Below are 17853 nucleotides of genomic sequence, written 5' to 3'. Positions count from 1 at the left end.
CATTTGTAATTCCTGGTGGTTAAGCCTGTGATATTGAGTGCAAATACCATTTATGTTCGTTTTCTTTTTGGAGGGGGAATGTTCGTAATTTCAAGACCTGCTCAAAGACTATTGGAACATTTTGAGTTCTTTGTAAATTCTGGAAATTAATGATCCAATCCCCAAAATCCAAAGGTCAAATGTTCTGATATGTGAATGCTAACACACAACAAAGGGGGTAAAAAATAAAAGTTCAGTGGATTAGATAAAGGGGAATGAGGGGAAGGAGTGGTAGGAATAGGAAAGACAGTGAAATAAATTTGACATAACTTTCCTACGTACATATATGAATACACCACAATGAATCTCAATAATGGGTTTATCCACAAGACTGGGATCCTAATTAGAATAAGATATGCTCCATGTTCATATAAATATGTCAAAATACTGTATAATACTATATACAATGTATAACTGAAAAGAACAAACAAAAAAGACTATTAGAGTGCTAATGAAATTGCCCCTCTCCAACCCCAGCTTTTTGCTACTGGTGATTGAAGTCAGAGACACTTCACCACTGAGCTACATTACCAAACCCAGCCTTTTTTTCTTTTCTTTTCTTTTTTTTTTAAATTTTGAAATGGAATCTAAGTTGCCAAAGCCAACCTCAAACTTGTGATCCTCCTGCATCTGTCCCCCAAGTCTCTGGGAATGTAGGTATGTGCTACCTACCAAGCTCAGCAAGCCCCTTTTGAACTTCTCAATTTCCTCAATTGTAGTCCTTGTTCATCCTATACAAAATGATTTAAATTTGGAAAAAATGATTTGAAAATATGGGAAACTGGCAGATCCAGACATTTTAAACTTATATTCTCTACCCCTACATTTCTAAAACATTTTGAATCAATTAAAAAGGGAGGATTTTTTAAGTCCAGCTGTATAAGTCACCCGGAATTATAAATAAGGACTAGGTGCTACTCCTGAAATCATGGATTTCACTGAAGTGGAAATATGAAAAGGTAAATATAAAGTTAGAATAGACTGCAATTTAGCAAGTAGTATAATGTGACCATTACAGGGTCCCACAGAATAGTGTCTCCCAAATTGTGGTAAAAGACCAATTAAAAATTTAATTCCATTATTAATGCTGATGTTTGTAAAATTAAAAAAAATCACAACAAATCCTTAATTTCTAAATTTAACTTGTCATAGACTGGAAGTTTGTGGATCACTCATCTACACTGAGTTACACTGCTTCAAGTACGAGAAAGTGCACTTACTCTAGACTTAAGCAGGTTAAGAGATACCTTTAAGAGCCACCAGGTAGATCAGTGTGGGGGAAGGGTTCTAGGACTAAAGAGCTGGATTTTGCCAATAGACTTTCCTCTGATTGAACTTGCCTTGAGAGGGGTGAGAGAGGGACTTAAAGAGGTAAGCTGAGGCCAGAGGGTAGAAAGGATGGATTTTTACCTAGGAACAATGGGGAGGATTAAACTAGAAAGTCATATAACTCATTTGTATTTTGGAACACTTTAGCTTCAGTTTGGAAAACAAATAATGAAAAAATGAATCCAGGGAAAGTAAGAGGTTATCAGATTACCTTGGTTAGAGAAAATGGTGACATGGACCAGGACAATTGCAAGAGGATATAAAATACAAAACTGGTTACTAGTCTGCAGGAAAGAAAATTAGAAAGGGTGGCTCCAGAATTCTCTAATTGTCAATACTATTTCATTGTTAGAGCACAAATTTCAGTCTTTGCTGGAATACCTAAAATTCATAAATCTTTATTCAGGTAGATTTTTGTTCATTGTATGGTACACATTTGCATTGTTGTTGTTGCTGCTTAATTTCCATTTCCTCATCCACCTTCATTTCCTTCTGAGGATCTCTGTCCTGTTAGATAGTCTCCTGACAATCAAATGAGTCCTGTTTAGAATCTGAATTCCTAGCAGACAATGTACTGTGGCTCCTCATCAGATTGTTCCTGCTATAAATTTCACCATGTTAGCCTTCAGTTGACTGATTCCAGTCCAGGTCTCTAGTTAACCATGGATTCTGAGAGCTTGTGATAATCTCTTGATAATTCCCTTCTGTTGATGTTGGCCAGTGCAGCATTCTTGCTTGGAATCATAGAAGACATTCAACCAGAATTTGGAAGTCCCTTTCCTATAGGACACATTAAACACAGGACTTGGAGACAACCTGTGTTTCTATCTTGGATCACAATAATTTTCTTGGACAAACTACTAACCTCTCTGAGCTTCAGCTTTCTTGTGGGTATAATAATAGTACTGTCTCAAAGAACTATTCTGAAGACTAACTAATTAACAGATTCAAATACTAAGAGTGCCTAACAGAAGTAAAGACCTAGTACATATTAGTTTGTAACAACAATACAAAGTTGATTTCTGAAACATACATAAGAAAAACAAAACTCATAATGCAAACAAGACATTTTATTGAAATAATTACTAAATAAGGAAGTACTACAGGTATAATTTAATAAAGGCATTTTAGAAATGAAATTATATGTTGAGTACTTAGAGAATTCAGATTCTTAAATTTTACTAAGGAGTTCAATATCTGAATTAGGAAAACAAAGTATAAATCCACAATCATTAAAATACTAAATTCTTCAAGGAATCTTCTCTGCTGTGAAGACTTGAGACACGAGGATCATGAGTTCAGAGCCAGCCTCAGCAAAAGAGAGGTGCTAAGTTATTCAGTAAGACCCTGTTTCTAAATAAAATACAAAATAGGGCTTGGATGTGGCTCAGTGGTTGAGTGACCCTGAGTTCAATCCCTGGTTACCACCCCACCCCTCCCACCCCACCAACAAAGAGGTTAAATATATTGTTAGAAAAAAGATGAAGGGTATTTACATAATCTGTTGTTAGTGTTGTGTTTTCTTAGTAAAGCACCAGAACCAGAAGTCATGAAAGAAATATTAACAGTTGGGTTACATAAGGTTAAAAGTTTTCAACAATTTTTTTAAAAAGTCTTTCCTTTATAAAGGGAAATATTTTGCCACAAATAAATTTTCCACAAAACAGTAAATAAGACAAACTGGAAAAAAATATTTAAAGACCAACAAAAATATAAAAAGATAATCTTATTAAAATTGAAAAAGAGTTAAATTCCCTCAAAAACGAAATTTCTTTCTTCCTTAGCATATTAGGCAAATTTGATAATTCCCATTATTAGTAAGCATGTGAGGACAGAGGCATTCCTACATTGTATTTGATGAAGTATGATTCATATATGATAAAAATCAGGTAGGTAATCCCTGTTAATACCTAAAATATTAGACATTTTAATTTAAAACCTTCACATAATTGAAACATGTCATGAGAATTAAAGTGCAAGTCTTTATAAGAATGTTTATTACAACACAAGACATCCATTGGCTGAAACTTACCTGTCCATCAAATACACATTAATTATTGCAAAGACACAATAAAATTCTGTGAAACCATAAAAAAGAATGGCATTTTATGGCCAATGGGAGAGAATTTTTGTTATATGCTATAGAATTACATTGCAAATTATATCCACAATTGCTTATCACAGTCATAGTTTTTAGAACTTTCATATATTTTTATTGTAGAAGGCAATATCCTAAACATAAAATGATTTTAACATTTGGAAAACTGTGGTTTAGTGAGGTTGGGGAATCTACTTAAAGCAGGTTATTTCGTTTGTGGAAAAAAAAAAAAGATTAAACTCTAGGACGTACTGTAGCTTTTTTGTTCTTCAGACCTTTTGGAACTAAATAATATGGCAGGTGGGAAGCGAAGAGGCGAGGGGAAGGCATTTTGATAAAGTCCAAATTGTGCATATTGTATTCAAAGAAGGGAGCTCTAACCATTGTTTTTATATCTTCAGTTCTGTTACGATGCCCCTCAAAATAAATCAAGCTTAGTATCTGCTGAGTACAGATGGCACCTGAAAAAATAAATCATCTTGTTTTCAAACTCAATTAGTCATTAAAATTAAGTCAACAATAGTGTCATTCACCATAAAATTATTTGAGCTTTCTTTTCTTTTAAACACTCTAAGTTTGCTAACAAGTTTGTCCGATTATCATTTTTTGTCTCTATGAAACATTAAAGTTAATAAAGATAAAATCAAAGACTCTAAATTCCTTTATCACTCGAAGAGTTGTGTTTGTTCTGATTCCATGATAGTGATGATTTGTATTAATTCTGCCTCTCTTTCTCTGTTTCCTGCTCCATGTTAGGTCCTTTTTAGTATTTTTAACGTTTTCCTTAACTTATAATAATAATTCTACACTTTGATGGGGTAGAGTGTGATATTTCCACACATGCATACACCCTGTACTGATCACATGAGGGAAATTAGCATTTCCCTCTCTGTGTCATTTCTTTCTGTTTGGAGTCGTGGGGCTTATTTCTTCTATATTTTCTTAAAATATGTTATTGATTACCGAGTCTCTTTTTACTATATTTAGTGGGCACCTCTTTCTCCTTCCTGAGATTCCTTTCTTAGAACTTTACCCTTTAGAATTAACAAAATTATAAGCCACTTCACTTTCTCCCCCTTTTCTCTTTACCACTTAAGGTGCTTCTGTAAACTATTTAAGCATCCAAGGATGTCAGGAAATAGCAAAACCCGACATGAGCAAAGCGATATATATATACATATATATACATTTTATTTAATTGTATGGCCTAATCATATATGACCTGGGGAAACCACACTATAAATAAACAAAACATTGTATGTAGAATCTTAATAACTGCATCTTTATCCCTTAGTCTACATGGGCAACTATAAAAACTCAAAGCAAGCCAAGTATCCCTCCCTGCTGAAGTAGAAGTCACTAATACTATTATTAGTACTTGTTTAGCCCAACAGGATTGTGTTTTATCACTTCTTTTTAATGATGGTCTTCACAAATCTCAAAATCATTCTTATTTTTTTTTTCTAGTAGAACTTACTGGTTGAAAACGTTTTTTGAGAATCTTCAGTGGAACTCAGCTGTCATGGAATACTTCTCAAGAAAATGAAACATCAAGGAACATGAATAATTATGGAAGATAAATTTTCCAACTCAGGAAGCATTTACAAATTAGAGAAAAGAGGAGTTTGGACTGTCTCAGGTCTGTCCAACAGACCAAGCCAACAAGTTAGCATTTACTCACTACCTGTTCATGGCTCAGCATTTGGTTTATATATATATATATATATATATATATATATATATATATATAAACAGAATTGACAATGTATCCATTGCAAATGAGGTTTGGTAGTATAGATTTGAGATTCATCTGACTTTTTTTCTGATCCTTAATGGATATATAAATGTAGGTCAGGCTGCTGTTGATATCTGAAAAAGAGCACATTTACACACACATAGACACAATCACACACACACACACACACACACACACACAAATAAACATATGCCAAACTTAGGCAAAAATCTACTATCATGACACCACTCTTTACACTTACCAGATTTTGGATAGGTGATTATGAAGACACCATCATCTCTAATTTCAAAATCATCCGCACTTTCTACTATATGAATTTTAACTAAAGACCTTTCAAAATTGTAGCCTTTAAATTCAAGTAAGTATTCCTCTGTGTTGTCCATATTTTTTCACCTACAAGTGGAAACATATTTTCAAGTTATTTTAGAAATGAATAATAGTTATTGAGTGGTCAATACATGCCAAGCACTATTGCAATGTCTGATGTGTATGAACATACTAATGACACTAACCACAGCACATAATATGAATGATTTAAAACGTCACAATAAGCCAAATTTGCTGTATTGCTAGCATCAGTGTTTTAAAGATGAGGCAGCAGAAATGCTGAAAAGTGAGACAACTCTTCTTAAAGGTGCATAAGGAACAGATATCATGATCCTCAACATAGAGAAGAGGAAATTAACTTAGAGAAGTCAACTAAATTATTTAAACTTGTCCAGCTAGCTGAACTGGAAAGATTGGAGAATGGATAATTTGGCCAGAGAATTCATACTTTTTATTGAGAAATTCTTAGTGTTTTATATTTTATTCCTTATCTTTTTGATTGTTGTAGAAATAAGAAATTCTTTAATGGATATTCTTTTATTTCTAATGTTTTTCTAGAGTATACATAACTTATTGTCTCTGAAAGAAACTTCTGAATTAGGGATCTGAGATACTGTTGAAAGTGAAAAATGAAAATGCTTTGCTTATTTAAATTAGTTTTTACTTCAGAAACGCTGCCCTCATAGTTACAAGTTACTTCATGAAAATTATCACAGTTTACAGTAGGAGATTTTAAAATCAGAAATTGTATGAATCTCAATAATAAACTAAAACAAAAGCAGAAAGCAAACAATGTAAAGACAAATATTAAAATTCTGTAAGGAAAATAATAAGGGAGACACAGAGACAAGATGCAGAAGGAGGAAAGATGGCAGAATGGCCAAGCTGCCAGCTTTATTTATATCCATAGTTTACTTTAAGTCATTGGCATCATTAATATGTACTGTTCATTGTATTACTAGGCAGGTTACAGACTTAGCAACATTATGCAGCTTATCCTTCAGTTACATACTAAATTGCAATGTGCAATGTTAGGAACTTTGTGTAGGTCTCAAGAAAGTCCATTGTATAAAGTTACTGTTATGTAGAGAAGTTTAGGCTCAGTGAAACATTGTGGTTGTCCCAGGATATGGGTGCCTGAGATTAAGGTCTAGGCTGATAAGACTCTAGGGGCATTGCCACAGCAGCTAGACATAGCACATGTATTCATTATCTTACTAGTTCCTAGGAGAAAATGCAGGACTTTCTAAGGATGGGAAACAGAGTGCCAGTTACCCGCTCTGAGTTTGCTCACAAAAGGAATGCTTTCCTGTGTATTTCCACAGTTAGATTACCTACAATATTCAGACCAGCCAAGCATTTCTATTAGATCTTCCTGAGAAATCTTTCCTTGAAGCTTACATGATTAAGACAATCCCATAGTTCTAATAATAGTAGATTTAGAACGAGTATAGATTGCAGTTATTTTTTTAAAATCATGTGCATACCAAGAAACTGAATTTGCTAAAATGGGGCAAATTTGGCTTTGTTTAAATTGTATGTCAAGAAATAACATTGAGTTCTTTACAAACAATCCAAGTTACCTGATCAATAGGAGGAATTCAGAATTTAGTCTTTTCCAGAATAAGAACAGATATAAATAATGTTAGACTCCCTGAGTGATGCCTTCATGATTGGTTTCTTGGCTACCAAATTAAAGATAAAATTAAGGCCCTACAAAGCTGCTTGCGGTATCCCCTCATTAAGTTGACATCTAGGAAACAAGAAATATTGAGTTCTGGGGAGGGAAGAGTTGGGATGATGCATCAAAATATTGTTTTCAATACAGGTAGATGGAGAGCTATTTTGATATTGACATCCTGCATTTCCTAGGAAAAACCTTGGAGAATTCAGCCTTCAGATTGTGGTGAGGGAGAATTTATACTGCATCACATGGATAAATGGAGAAGCCCATAGTAGGAGATATAAGTTGAGGAGAAAGCCAAAAGTGAAGTGTGATCCCTACCACATCCCTCCTATCAGCCCATAACACCACCACACACACCCTGAAATATCACCAAGTATTCCAGAAATGCTGGGTGATGAGAAAGAGCATCAGGCAGTGACTGCAAACATTTTGGATGAAATTTTTCTATTTTCTTGTTTATTACATTTAATCACTCAACTTTCAGTCTAAGGGGAGAAAGAAATTTAAAACCTGTGGTATCACAGAAGCAAAGGAGAAAGCTGCATGTGAGGAGGATTCAGGTGGGTGCTCACTGGCTCCTCAGTATAGTTTGCATGTCTTTGATGCATGTAGGAGAAGCTGATTATATAAGTAGCAAGCCTGTCTGTGTCTCCTTCTTATACCTTTATGGAATCCCAAGGAAAAGAGGTGGGGGTGTTCATAAGATAATTAGGGAGAAAAAGAGGTAAATACAGATAGTAATCTCTCATTCAAAAGTGGGTGAGAATTGACAGTGGCTCAGAATCTATGCTGTTAGTACTCACTGTTGAGATCAGCTGATGAAGGAAAACCAGTTCTCACAAAAATTTTAGGCTGACAGGAACTGCTCTGTCATTGAGGAATGAATAGTCCCTATGGAGTTTGTTTTGGCCAGTGAATAGTGTTCTAGAACCTGAGTAACTCAGCTCTTATAAATTGGGTAAGATTTTGTTGACACTGGAGAAAGCATATCAGGTTATGCCTGGTTCTTTAAAGGGATCAAAAGCTTTGGAGATACTTAAAAACCTTTAGGAGAAGAGAGGGCACATTTACTGAATTACAGCAATTATGAAACAAAGACAAGGATGCATTTGAAATCTACAAGGACAGCTTCCTTGTACCTGAATGATGGTTAAGTCTGTCTTTCCAGCCCATCTCAGGGCTGGTGATCATTCTTCAGGTGTTTTCTTGCATAATCTCAGGAAGTTTGTTTCTTCTGTTGCTTAACTGGTGGTAGCTACAGAAGGCTCTAGGGATTATATAAACTTCCAAGTGGGTTATATAAACTTGCAAGTGGGTTATATGAACTCACTAAGAACATAAATTTGTTTTCCAGTACACAGAGAGTTACCCTTTCTAATCAATGTCCTGTTGTTTGTTTTAATGATGGATATTACCTTTTTGTTTTCCACCATAACTGTTATTCATCTCAGGTCTGTTCTCACATCTCTCATGGAATTCTGAGTCATTCCTCAGTCTTTTGTTGCTCATACAAGCTGCTCTTAGATATTGATTTTCTAATCATTCTCAAGTTCCCGCTAAATACAGAATTTGATCCCAGGGGAGATCTTGAATCTTTTCAATGTACAAACCTCTTGGTTAGAAAGTAAGGTGTAATCTGAGACTAATTTCAGTTTATAAATATTAAACCTGTCTCTTATTCCTCATAAGATTTGTTAACTAAGTCTGTGTTTCTGAAATAGTCCATTTTGTGAAGATCAACACACTGTGAAGAGTAGAAATAGGAGTAGACTATTATTATTATAAGCTCAATAAGAATTTCTTTCATTATACAAATTTTAATGAACCGAATGTATAAGGGGGTCTTTTCAGGTTCTTGGACTCTTTTGCATTCCTCTCCTCCCTCTTTTTCTTCCTGACTCCCCATAGTTACCAGCTTTGAGACATCTAGACCAGTCAGTAATAACAGCCAAGTGAATAAGACAGCTGCTTCCATGAGCAGAGGCAGCATTTTTTTCTTAGTTACACATGACAGTACAATTACCTTGACATATCATACATTTAAATCAGATGGGATATAATTTCTCATTTTTCTGAGTGTACAGGTTGCAGAATTACATTGATCATGCAGTCACATATATACACAGAGTAATAATAATACCTGTTTCATTCTACTATCCTTCCTATCTCCCCAACCATTCTTCTCTTCTTTCTCTACTTCTCTCTACTTATTCTATGGTAATGCTATTCTTTTTTTCCCCTCATATCTTCATACATGTATTTTGTATAACAATGAGGGTCTCCTTCCACCATCCATGCAATTCCCTTTCTCCCTCTCTTTGCCTCCCACCTCTATTCCCTATGTAGAATTAGTCTTCTTCCCATGCTCTTCCTCTCTTCCCCATTTTGAGTGATCCCCTTATATCAGACATTTGGGATTTGTTTTTTTGGGGATTGGCTAACTTCATTTATCATAATCTGCTCCAATGCCATCCATTTCCCTGCAAATGCCATGATTTTATTATTTTTTAGTGAGGAGTAATATTCCATTGTGTATATATGTCACATTATTTTTATCCATTCATTCACTAAAGAGCATCTAGGTTAGCTCCACAGTCTAGCTATTGTGAATTGTGCTGCTATAAACATCTATATGGCTGTGTCTCTGTAGTATACTGTTTTTAGGTCCTTTGAGTATAGTCTGAGAAGAGGAATAGCTAGGTCAAATGGTGGTTCCATTCCTAGCTTTCCAAAGAATCTCATACTGCTTTTCAAATTGGCTGCACCAATTTTTAGTCCCATCAGCAGTGTATGAGTGTACCTTTTTCCCAGTATCCTCGACAGCACTTTTTGTTGTTTGTCTTCATCATGGCTGCCATTATTACTGGAATGAGATTATATCTTAGAGTAGTTTTAATTTGTATATCTCGGATTGCTTGAGATTATGAGCATTTTTTTTTCGTATATTTGTTAATTGATTGTATATCCTCTTCTGAGAAGTGTCTGTTCAAATTCTTGGCCCATTTGTTGATTGGGTTATTTGTTTTTTGTTGTTGTATTGCTTTTTGAGTTCTTTGTATACTCTAGAGATTAGAGCTCTATCTGATGTATGGGGGTAAAAATTTGTTCCCAGGATGTAGGCTCCCTATTCACCTCACATATTATTTCTCTTCCTTAGAAAAAAACTTTTTAGTTTGAATTCATCCCATTTGTTGATTCTTGGTTTTAATTCCTGTGCTATAGGTGTCTTATTAAGGAAATTGGGGCCTAACCCCACATGATGGAGATTAGGGCCTACTTTTTCTTCTATTAGATGCAAAGTCTCTGGTTTATTTCCTAGATCCTTGATCCATTTTGAGTTAACTTTTGTGCATGGTGAGAGATAGGGATTCAATTTCATTTTGTTGCATATGGATTTCCAGTTTTCCCAGCACCATTTGTTGAAGATGCTATCCTTTCTCCAATGCATGCTTTTAGCATCTTTGTCTAATATATGGTAGTTGTAATTTTGTGGGGTAGTCTCTTTGTCTTCTATCCTGTACCATTGGTCCACCAGCCTGTTTTGGTACCAGTACCATGCTGTTTTTGTTACTATTGCTCTGTAGTATAGTTTAAGTTCTGGTATAGCCATACTACCTGTTTCACTCTTCCTGCTTAGAATTGCTTTAGCTATTCTGGGTCTCTTATTTTTCCAGATGAATTTCATAATTGCTTTTTCTATTTCTGTGAGGAATGAGAGGCAGCGTTTTGGTTCCCTTCTTCCCAACCACACAATGCTATGTGCATCTAGCATATAAGACGGCCTGAGAGGAATCTAGAGCAATGGCTGATTGCAGAGGTGGGGCAGGAAATAATAGATGTGGGACACCTTGTACCACAGTGTAAAGATTTACACAAAGAATACTTGATATACACAAACTCAAAAGGACACCAGAGCCAGCTTGCAGGTATCACATCTGACCACTTCAAGAACAATTCGAATTTTGCAATACATAATCATAGAGTAGATCACAACCTTTTCAGTACAGTAAGGAAATGTGAGTTTGTATAAAGGTAAGACAAACCTTACTGGCTTGGACAGACATTAAAAGTTTTAGGCCTTTCAGGAAAAGTGGCAAGAACAAAATAGTATTCAGATGTTGTCAACAAGTAAGAAAAAAAAGTTCCCAATGTTACTAACAGATTCAAAGATAACACTAATTTATAACAGTTCTTGTCAATACCTGAACTAAAATTAGAGTGCACTCATTTTGGAATGGGATATGATATTAGGCAACTTTATTTTCTCTGGGCACATGTCTTCAGCTGCTTTAATAAAACACCATTTACTTGATTCAACAGCAGGAAACAGCCTGCCTTGCTTGACTCACAAATGAATACTGAGAAGTTTGTTTCCAGCATCATTTTTATTTTTCCTTTTCTTGTTTGTAAAAAACATGCATTTAAAAAGTGTTACTCTTTCCAAAACTAGACTCTTTAGAAGGCCTTCCTCATTAAATCTCATTTGAAATATTTTTTTATAAAAACAAAACCATGAAAATGAATCTGTAATCAAAGTCAACATCTCAGTGATTCATTTGATAGTAAAGCAGGGCAGACTATTTCCTGATATGGAATCTATGAAACCATGTTTAATATTTTGTCCCACCCTATCAGATGTGTACACATATAAAAGCTTAAATGGAGCCAAAAATATAACACTTTCAATAACTTTGCAGTAACCTGTGTTGAAATATTTGCAAAACTAAGAATTTGGAACTTGATGGGTTTTAAGCTTCTAAATGTTTCTAAACATTTCTTTCTTGTGAGTGGGGAATTTTGTGATGACTGCTTAATCTGATAATGTTCATGTACACTATGTTCTTCAGCATTTGATAGCCAAATTTGTACTTTGCCAACTTCCTTAATAAGAAGTAATCTGTACTCTGGGTTTCCTTAAAAACACTCATAGTACACTTTTCTCTTCTAGCTTTTACACACTGAGTATGCACTGGTAATTTTAAAACATTAACTAACTACCAGGGTATGAAAAAACACCTGCCACATGAAGCACTGTTGTGTTACAATGTGACTTGTAGTGCGATATGCAGCAGTGCAAAGCAATGTTCATGTAGACAGCCAGGTGTAGTTACTACAACTGTTGCTCAAACTGACTATGTAATACAAAAGTGATCAGAGACATATTAAATGAATCATAACATTTTGAAAATGAAACTTCATGAAATTACACTGAAATTTAGAGTTCATATAGTGTTTATGAGAAAAAAAATATTTTAGTTCTTTTCCATTCATGAAGGAAAATCATTCCTCCTTCACAGACTATACAGAAACAGATGATGGGGTAGATTTGCCTCACATATTTAGATAAAATATCTCTGATGGATACTGGTAAAAAATGAAGGCGTGATTAAATATGTGAGAAGGAAAAATATCTCTTTGAACCTAAATATCAAGAAGTAAATATAGAAGAAATAATGGGAGGAAATGCTTGAATGAGGAAGAGGTTATTTACATGTGTTCAAAGAATGTACTACCAAATTATTAATTTTTAAGTAATAAAGTGCAGAAGAGTCATTTTACTAGGTAAATCCCAGATAGACACCACTTTAACCAAGTTAATCAAAGTAGCATCCCTAATACTGACATTAAGCCAACCTACATTTCTCCTATTGACCACTGAGTGCACATTGAATTCAGGGCATTCCTGTCAAAATGTTCAACCTTATTCTATCATGAGTAAACATCAGATAAACTCAAAGTTAACCCCATTATGCCATATACTATTTTTATAAATGCCGAAAAGGAGTAAGCAAGCAGCACAGACAATGATTTGAGATTAAAGGAAACTAGCTAGACATGACAATTAAATACAAAGCATAGTCTGGCACAGTATAGTATGTTTGTAATTTCAGTGACTTGGGAGGCTGAGGCTGGAGGATTGCAAGATTGAGGCAGTTTGGGTACGTTAGTTAGACACTGTCTCAAAATAAAAAAAAATAGAACAGCCTGGTAGTGTACCTTTGTGTTACAGTGCCTCTGGGTTCTATACCCAGGAGCATAAATATAAATAAATTAATAAATATGCATGATGTCACATTTGATCCTATCACAGAAAAAAATCTATAAAGGACATTGTTGTTACAACTGAACATTTTAAAATATATATTTGTGGTTTATATAATAGGACCATATCAATATTGCATTTCCTGGTTTTGATAAGTGTATTATGTTTTAGATAATGTCATTATTGTAAGGAAATTCACATGTAAGTAAATAGGAATACAAGGATATGATTTTAGTCTCAAATTATTTTTAAACATTTAGTTTTATTTGTAGGTGTACATAATACCTTTATGTTATTTTTATGTGGTGCTAAGGATTGAACCCAGTGTTTCATGCATGCCAGGCAAGCACTCTTTCCGCTGAGCCAAAGCCTCAAATATTTCTTATATATGTAAAAGGAAAAATAGATATGTACTGTAGTAAAGAAAATAATAAATATAAAAATATGAAGTATTTTAAAAATTAAATTAAAATAAAGTATTTTTAAAAAGCACTTCGGAGTGCTTTTTTTAATCACACAAACTCCTGAGAAAATGAGCATCTGCTGAATATTATCATCATCATTTACATCAGTTTAAATTAAGCCCCCCATCTTTATCAGTAGGCAAACTTAAGTATTTCTAGAGCTAGGATAACTGCATACTATTTTGTGTGGGTGACCAACCTTATGGGTGACTGAGTTACACTCCCCAGCTGGGTGCTGAGGCTCTCAGTCACAAATGGGTGTGTCTTGCTACAGCCCCATGGGTGTAGCTATGCTCACCTGTTCCTTTGTAATCTAACCCCTTGCCCTGTTTAGGATAGAATCTTCCATGGAAGTGCCTTGTGTGTGTGTCCCCTCCTCTTACTGTGCCCTTGGGTGTGGCCTACCCAGGTGTCAGTCAACCTGCTGACAGTGGACATCGTGAAGATAGACTCAGCCCCCTGAAACCTGACCCCTTGCCTCATTTGAATAGCTTCTCCTCAATAAAAGGGGTCAGCAGATGCTCTCTCTCTTTCTCTCTCTTTCTGCAGACCCTTAAGGTCAGAATAGCCTTCACAGCAACCCCAAAGAAAAAGGTATTTGTGTCTCTTGTGTGGTTATTTCGTGCACCCCAGTTAGCCCAGTTTAACTAGAGTGACCCCTGAGCCTTTTAGTTGCCAGAACAGAAACCCGGCAATTGGCGTCCAATGTGGGCCCAAAGGTCTTTAAGCCGCTGGGACAGAAGCCACAAATTCTGGCTCCTAAGGGGACTCCAACTTAAATATTAAAGAAAGCTAATGAAGTTGAAAGTTCTCTCCAGAAGTTAAGCATGCTTAGGATTGCAGAGTATTGTGGGCAGAATTGTAGAAAGTAAGTGAATTAGACAAAAGGAAAATCTGTGAGGTTAAAATTTTTAATATTGGGGTATAATTGTAGAGACTCTAAATAAATATAGTTATTAAGATGATTGATGGGCTATGTTGTTGAGTCCTCTCCATGGAAAGCGCGCTTTTGTGGATTTTTTAAAATTGTTTTTATAAATCTTTATAAAAGATTTTGGGGGGGCTAGGATTGTTGCTCAGCAGTAGAGTGCTTGCCTAGCATGGGCTGAACCTGAGTTCGATCCTCAGCATCACATAAAAAAAAAAAAGAGAGATTTTTTTTTTTTGGCCTTTATGTTCTAGAAGTTTGCACTAGGAGAGAAAAAGGGAGAGAAAATGTGATGTTTACCTGGAGAGAAATAAGTTTCTTTTCTATTGTTTTTGTCAATACTCAGAAAGTATGTATGGACCTTTTTACTACATGATTGTCCTATGAATCAGATTGGCTGTAACTCAGCCACTGGGGACAAGAGACTTTAGCCTCTGCTGCTTACTGCTCTCTGTGGGGAAGCAGCTCACTATGGGGTCTCTCTTCATCTGTCTCTCTCAGCTTTGTCACTATATTACTGTTTGTCTGTCTATGACCTGTCTCCTTCCTTCCTGAACACATCCCCACCAGCCCAGTGCTGAGTTTGCTGATCCTAGGGTAAATGCTGGCGTGGAGGCCATGGGGGCATTATCTATCTAGGAGACAGAGAGCCCTCTTGGGGACGATGCCATGCACAGTCCACATCACCATGTTTGGCCCCGGAGAATGGCACATTAGCCAGTGACGGGTAAGATTCCTCAAGGGAGGGACAACCTACACAGGCACAGTCGAAGAGGGGCCATCAGGAGAAAATTTGAGGGCCAACAGAGGTGAGGCAAAGAACCTCACCCCCCCACACTGGTGCAAAGGCCTAATTCTTCTCCCCTTCTGAGAGAGGTCTCCTGCCCCATGGCTGCTTTGCTCCCCACATCCAGCTCAGATCAGAACCCTAGTGACAGAGACTAGTCAACAGTGACTGCCTGCTCACCACAGCAGGAGACAAATGCAGCTACAGGAATGGGCCATATCTGGATGCTTTTCTCTTTCTTGGTTCTCCTTTTTTTCTATGCTTTTCCTTTTCCTTTCTTTTCTCATCAGGGTTATCCTTTGACAAGAAGAGAAAATGTTAGAATAGCCTTCAGTTGCAACTAACAGCGATGAACATATGGAGTTTCCTCACAGTATGGTTACACTAGGCAGAAGATGATTGGCTTATGGATATTATCTTGCTAATATACATTGACAGGCACTCTCCACTCAAACCCTGTAACAGTTGTGTACATTCCAAAAAGAAACTGAGCTACATGTCGCGACCCCTCGCCAGCAAGGGAAACACGACACAGGATTCTTCTTTCAGCAGTTTATTCAGGACCCTTGAAGCATGATAAGAAAACAGGAACAAGAAAGCGAGTGGTCGGTCTGCCCTAGCTTAAGTACCCAGCCCCGCCAATGAACTAGCACTACGTGGAAAAGTCTAATAGGTACAGCGCAGTGGAAGCAGGCCAGAGCCTAGCCCCACAGCCTTACAAGGAGTTGTTCTAACAACTCTAACCGCTAACGAAGTGGAAGCAGAGACCAGCGCCATATTCAGGGTGAGGTCACCGGCTCCCAACAGTTCCCCCTTTCTGTTTTACAAGCAACAGGTAAAAGTAGAGGTCCTATCTCCATTGTGCAAAAGTGGCCGTAAATAATGGCACACTCCTGAGGGGGCCCTCCCCAGGCGAGTCACCATTCCGACCGATGCCTTTTTCATGGAGGTGGGTCGTCGACATCAAACCCACATGCAATAGGACATGCTTTTCTTGGGACTCAAACCTAGAGCTCCCAAGTGCAGTGCCATGCCTCGCACCCTGTGCTGTGTCGATCACTTGAGCATGGTGAGCCATGCTTGAGGGGACTGTCCTGCCTCTAAATCGGCAAAGGCTTGTATGAGCATAAGATTCTGCACCAGCTGCCGCTTGCGCATACGAACCAGACACCACAGGCACAATCCAATGGCAAGTACCAGGACCACAGCCAGTGCACCCATGCCTGTCCATTGCTTCAAGAAACTAAAAGACTTAGACAACCATGATATTACATCTTTCATAGGAGCAATATGGACTCCCGTATTATTTACTCTAACAATTTCTTGTCTTAAAAGCATAGTCAGATTATCAAACTCTGCTGACCAGACCCCTGTAAGCATAGCTCCCAGTTGTCTAGACAAATTAGCCGCCCTAGGCAAGTTATTGAAAGCTAAGGGAGTAATGCATAGTCCATCCATGGGCAGTAAACACCCATGAGTGAGTACTTGACTCAAAATGTCCACTTGGTCTTGTAGTAGATCTACCCGCTGGTTTAGAAGCACAATGCCACAATGTAGATGTTGATTCATCATAGTCTGAGTCTCCATGGCTGTTGCAGCAGTACCCACAAGCTTGTTCACAGCATCAGCAGTAAGCACAATAGTAGCGAGAACCGCGGCATCAGGGGCCGCCGCAACAGCAGAAGCTGCAACGGCTGCCACAATGGCTGCAGTTATACCAAAGTCTCCTTTGTTTCTTTGCAATAATACAGGCAAATTATCATCGTCAACAGACACAGGTAAAGGCAAATAGGAGGGCACACGTACTACCACAACAGAGTCCTCCAAAGAGGCATTCCAGCATTGTACAAGTCTACACGTCTGGTTAGAACAATTGAGCAAAGGAGATGAATAACTGAACACCAATAACATGAATGGGGGCCATACACACACAGGTGTTGGTGCAAACCTAAATAGGCCACTGCAATTGACTTTCACTTGCTCTTCGAAACTACCAGCAGAAGTATTGTAAGTGTAGTTACATTTTTGAACACTACCTCCATCAATAAATCAGAGGGCATTAAGTTGTGAGCAGGCGCTCAAATGAGTGCACAATACCCAGGAGTAATTAACATGTACAAAAAGAAACACAACGTGTCAAATAATGAAACAGTAGAAAAGTTATCAATAGCTGCTACAGTATCCATAGGCAAGGTTGGCCAATCCATGGTAGTAGAGCCATTAGCAGTGAAGAAAAATGGAAGTACACCAGCCTGAGAAGTAATGGGCAATGGATATGGCCACGTCTTTACCACCACCCAGAGGAGTCGTTCTGCAGTCTAGACGACCTCATGTCCGATCACCACCATCAGGAGAAGCATCAAGCACCTCATCTTGTTCATCTTCATTCTTCCTT

At 37.0% G+C, this 17853-nt stretch overlaps 1 protein-coding gene across 1 annotated transcript in view; it reads right to left on the bottom strand.

Annotated features, from left to right (window-relative positions):
- LOC144256615 (amine sulfotransferase-like) overlaps positions 1 to 8098 on the bottom strand; it is a 74846-nt gene extending 66748 nt beyond the window's left edge. Inside the window, exons 1-2 of the mRNA XM_077801950.1 lie at positions 8040 to 8098; positions 5464 to 5615 (exon numbers count right to left, since the gene is read on the bottom strand). Coding sequence (XP_077658076.1) covers positions 5464 to 5605 — 142 coding nt within the window. The 5' untranslated portion in view covers positions 5606 to 5615; positions 8040 to 8098. The remainder of the gene's footprint in view (positions 1 to 5463; positions 5616 to 8039) is intronic.
- Positions 8099 to 17853: the final 9755 nt, after the last annotated feature.

Source organism: Urocitellus parryii, chromosome 8 (genome assembly GCF_045843805.1).
Source record: "Urocitellus parryii isolate mUroPar1 chromosome 8, mUroPar1.hap1, whole genome shotgun sequence".
NCBI classification, from domain to species: domain Eukaryota; kingdom Metazoa; phylum Chordata; class Mammalia; order Rodentia; family Sciuridae; genus Urocitellus; species Urocitellus parryii.
Note: the sequence above shows the minus strand (reverse complement) of the source record. Positions and strands in the feature narration are given on the sequence as shown.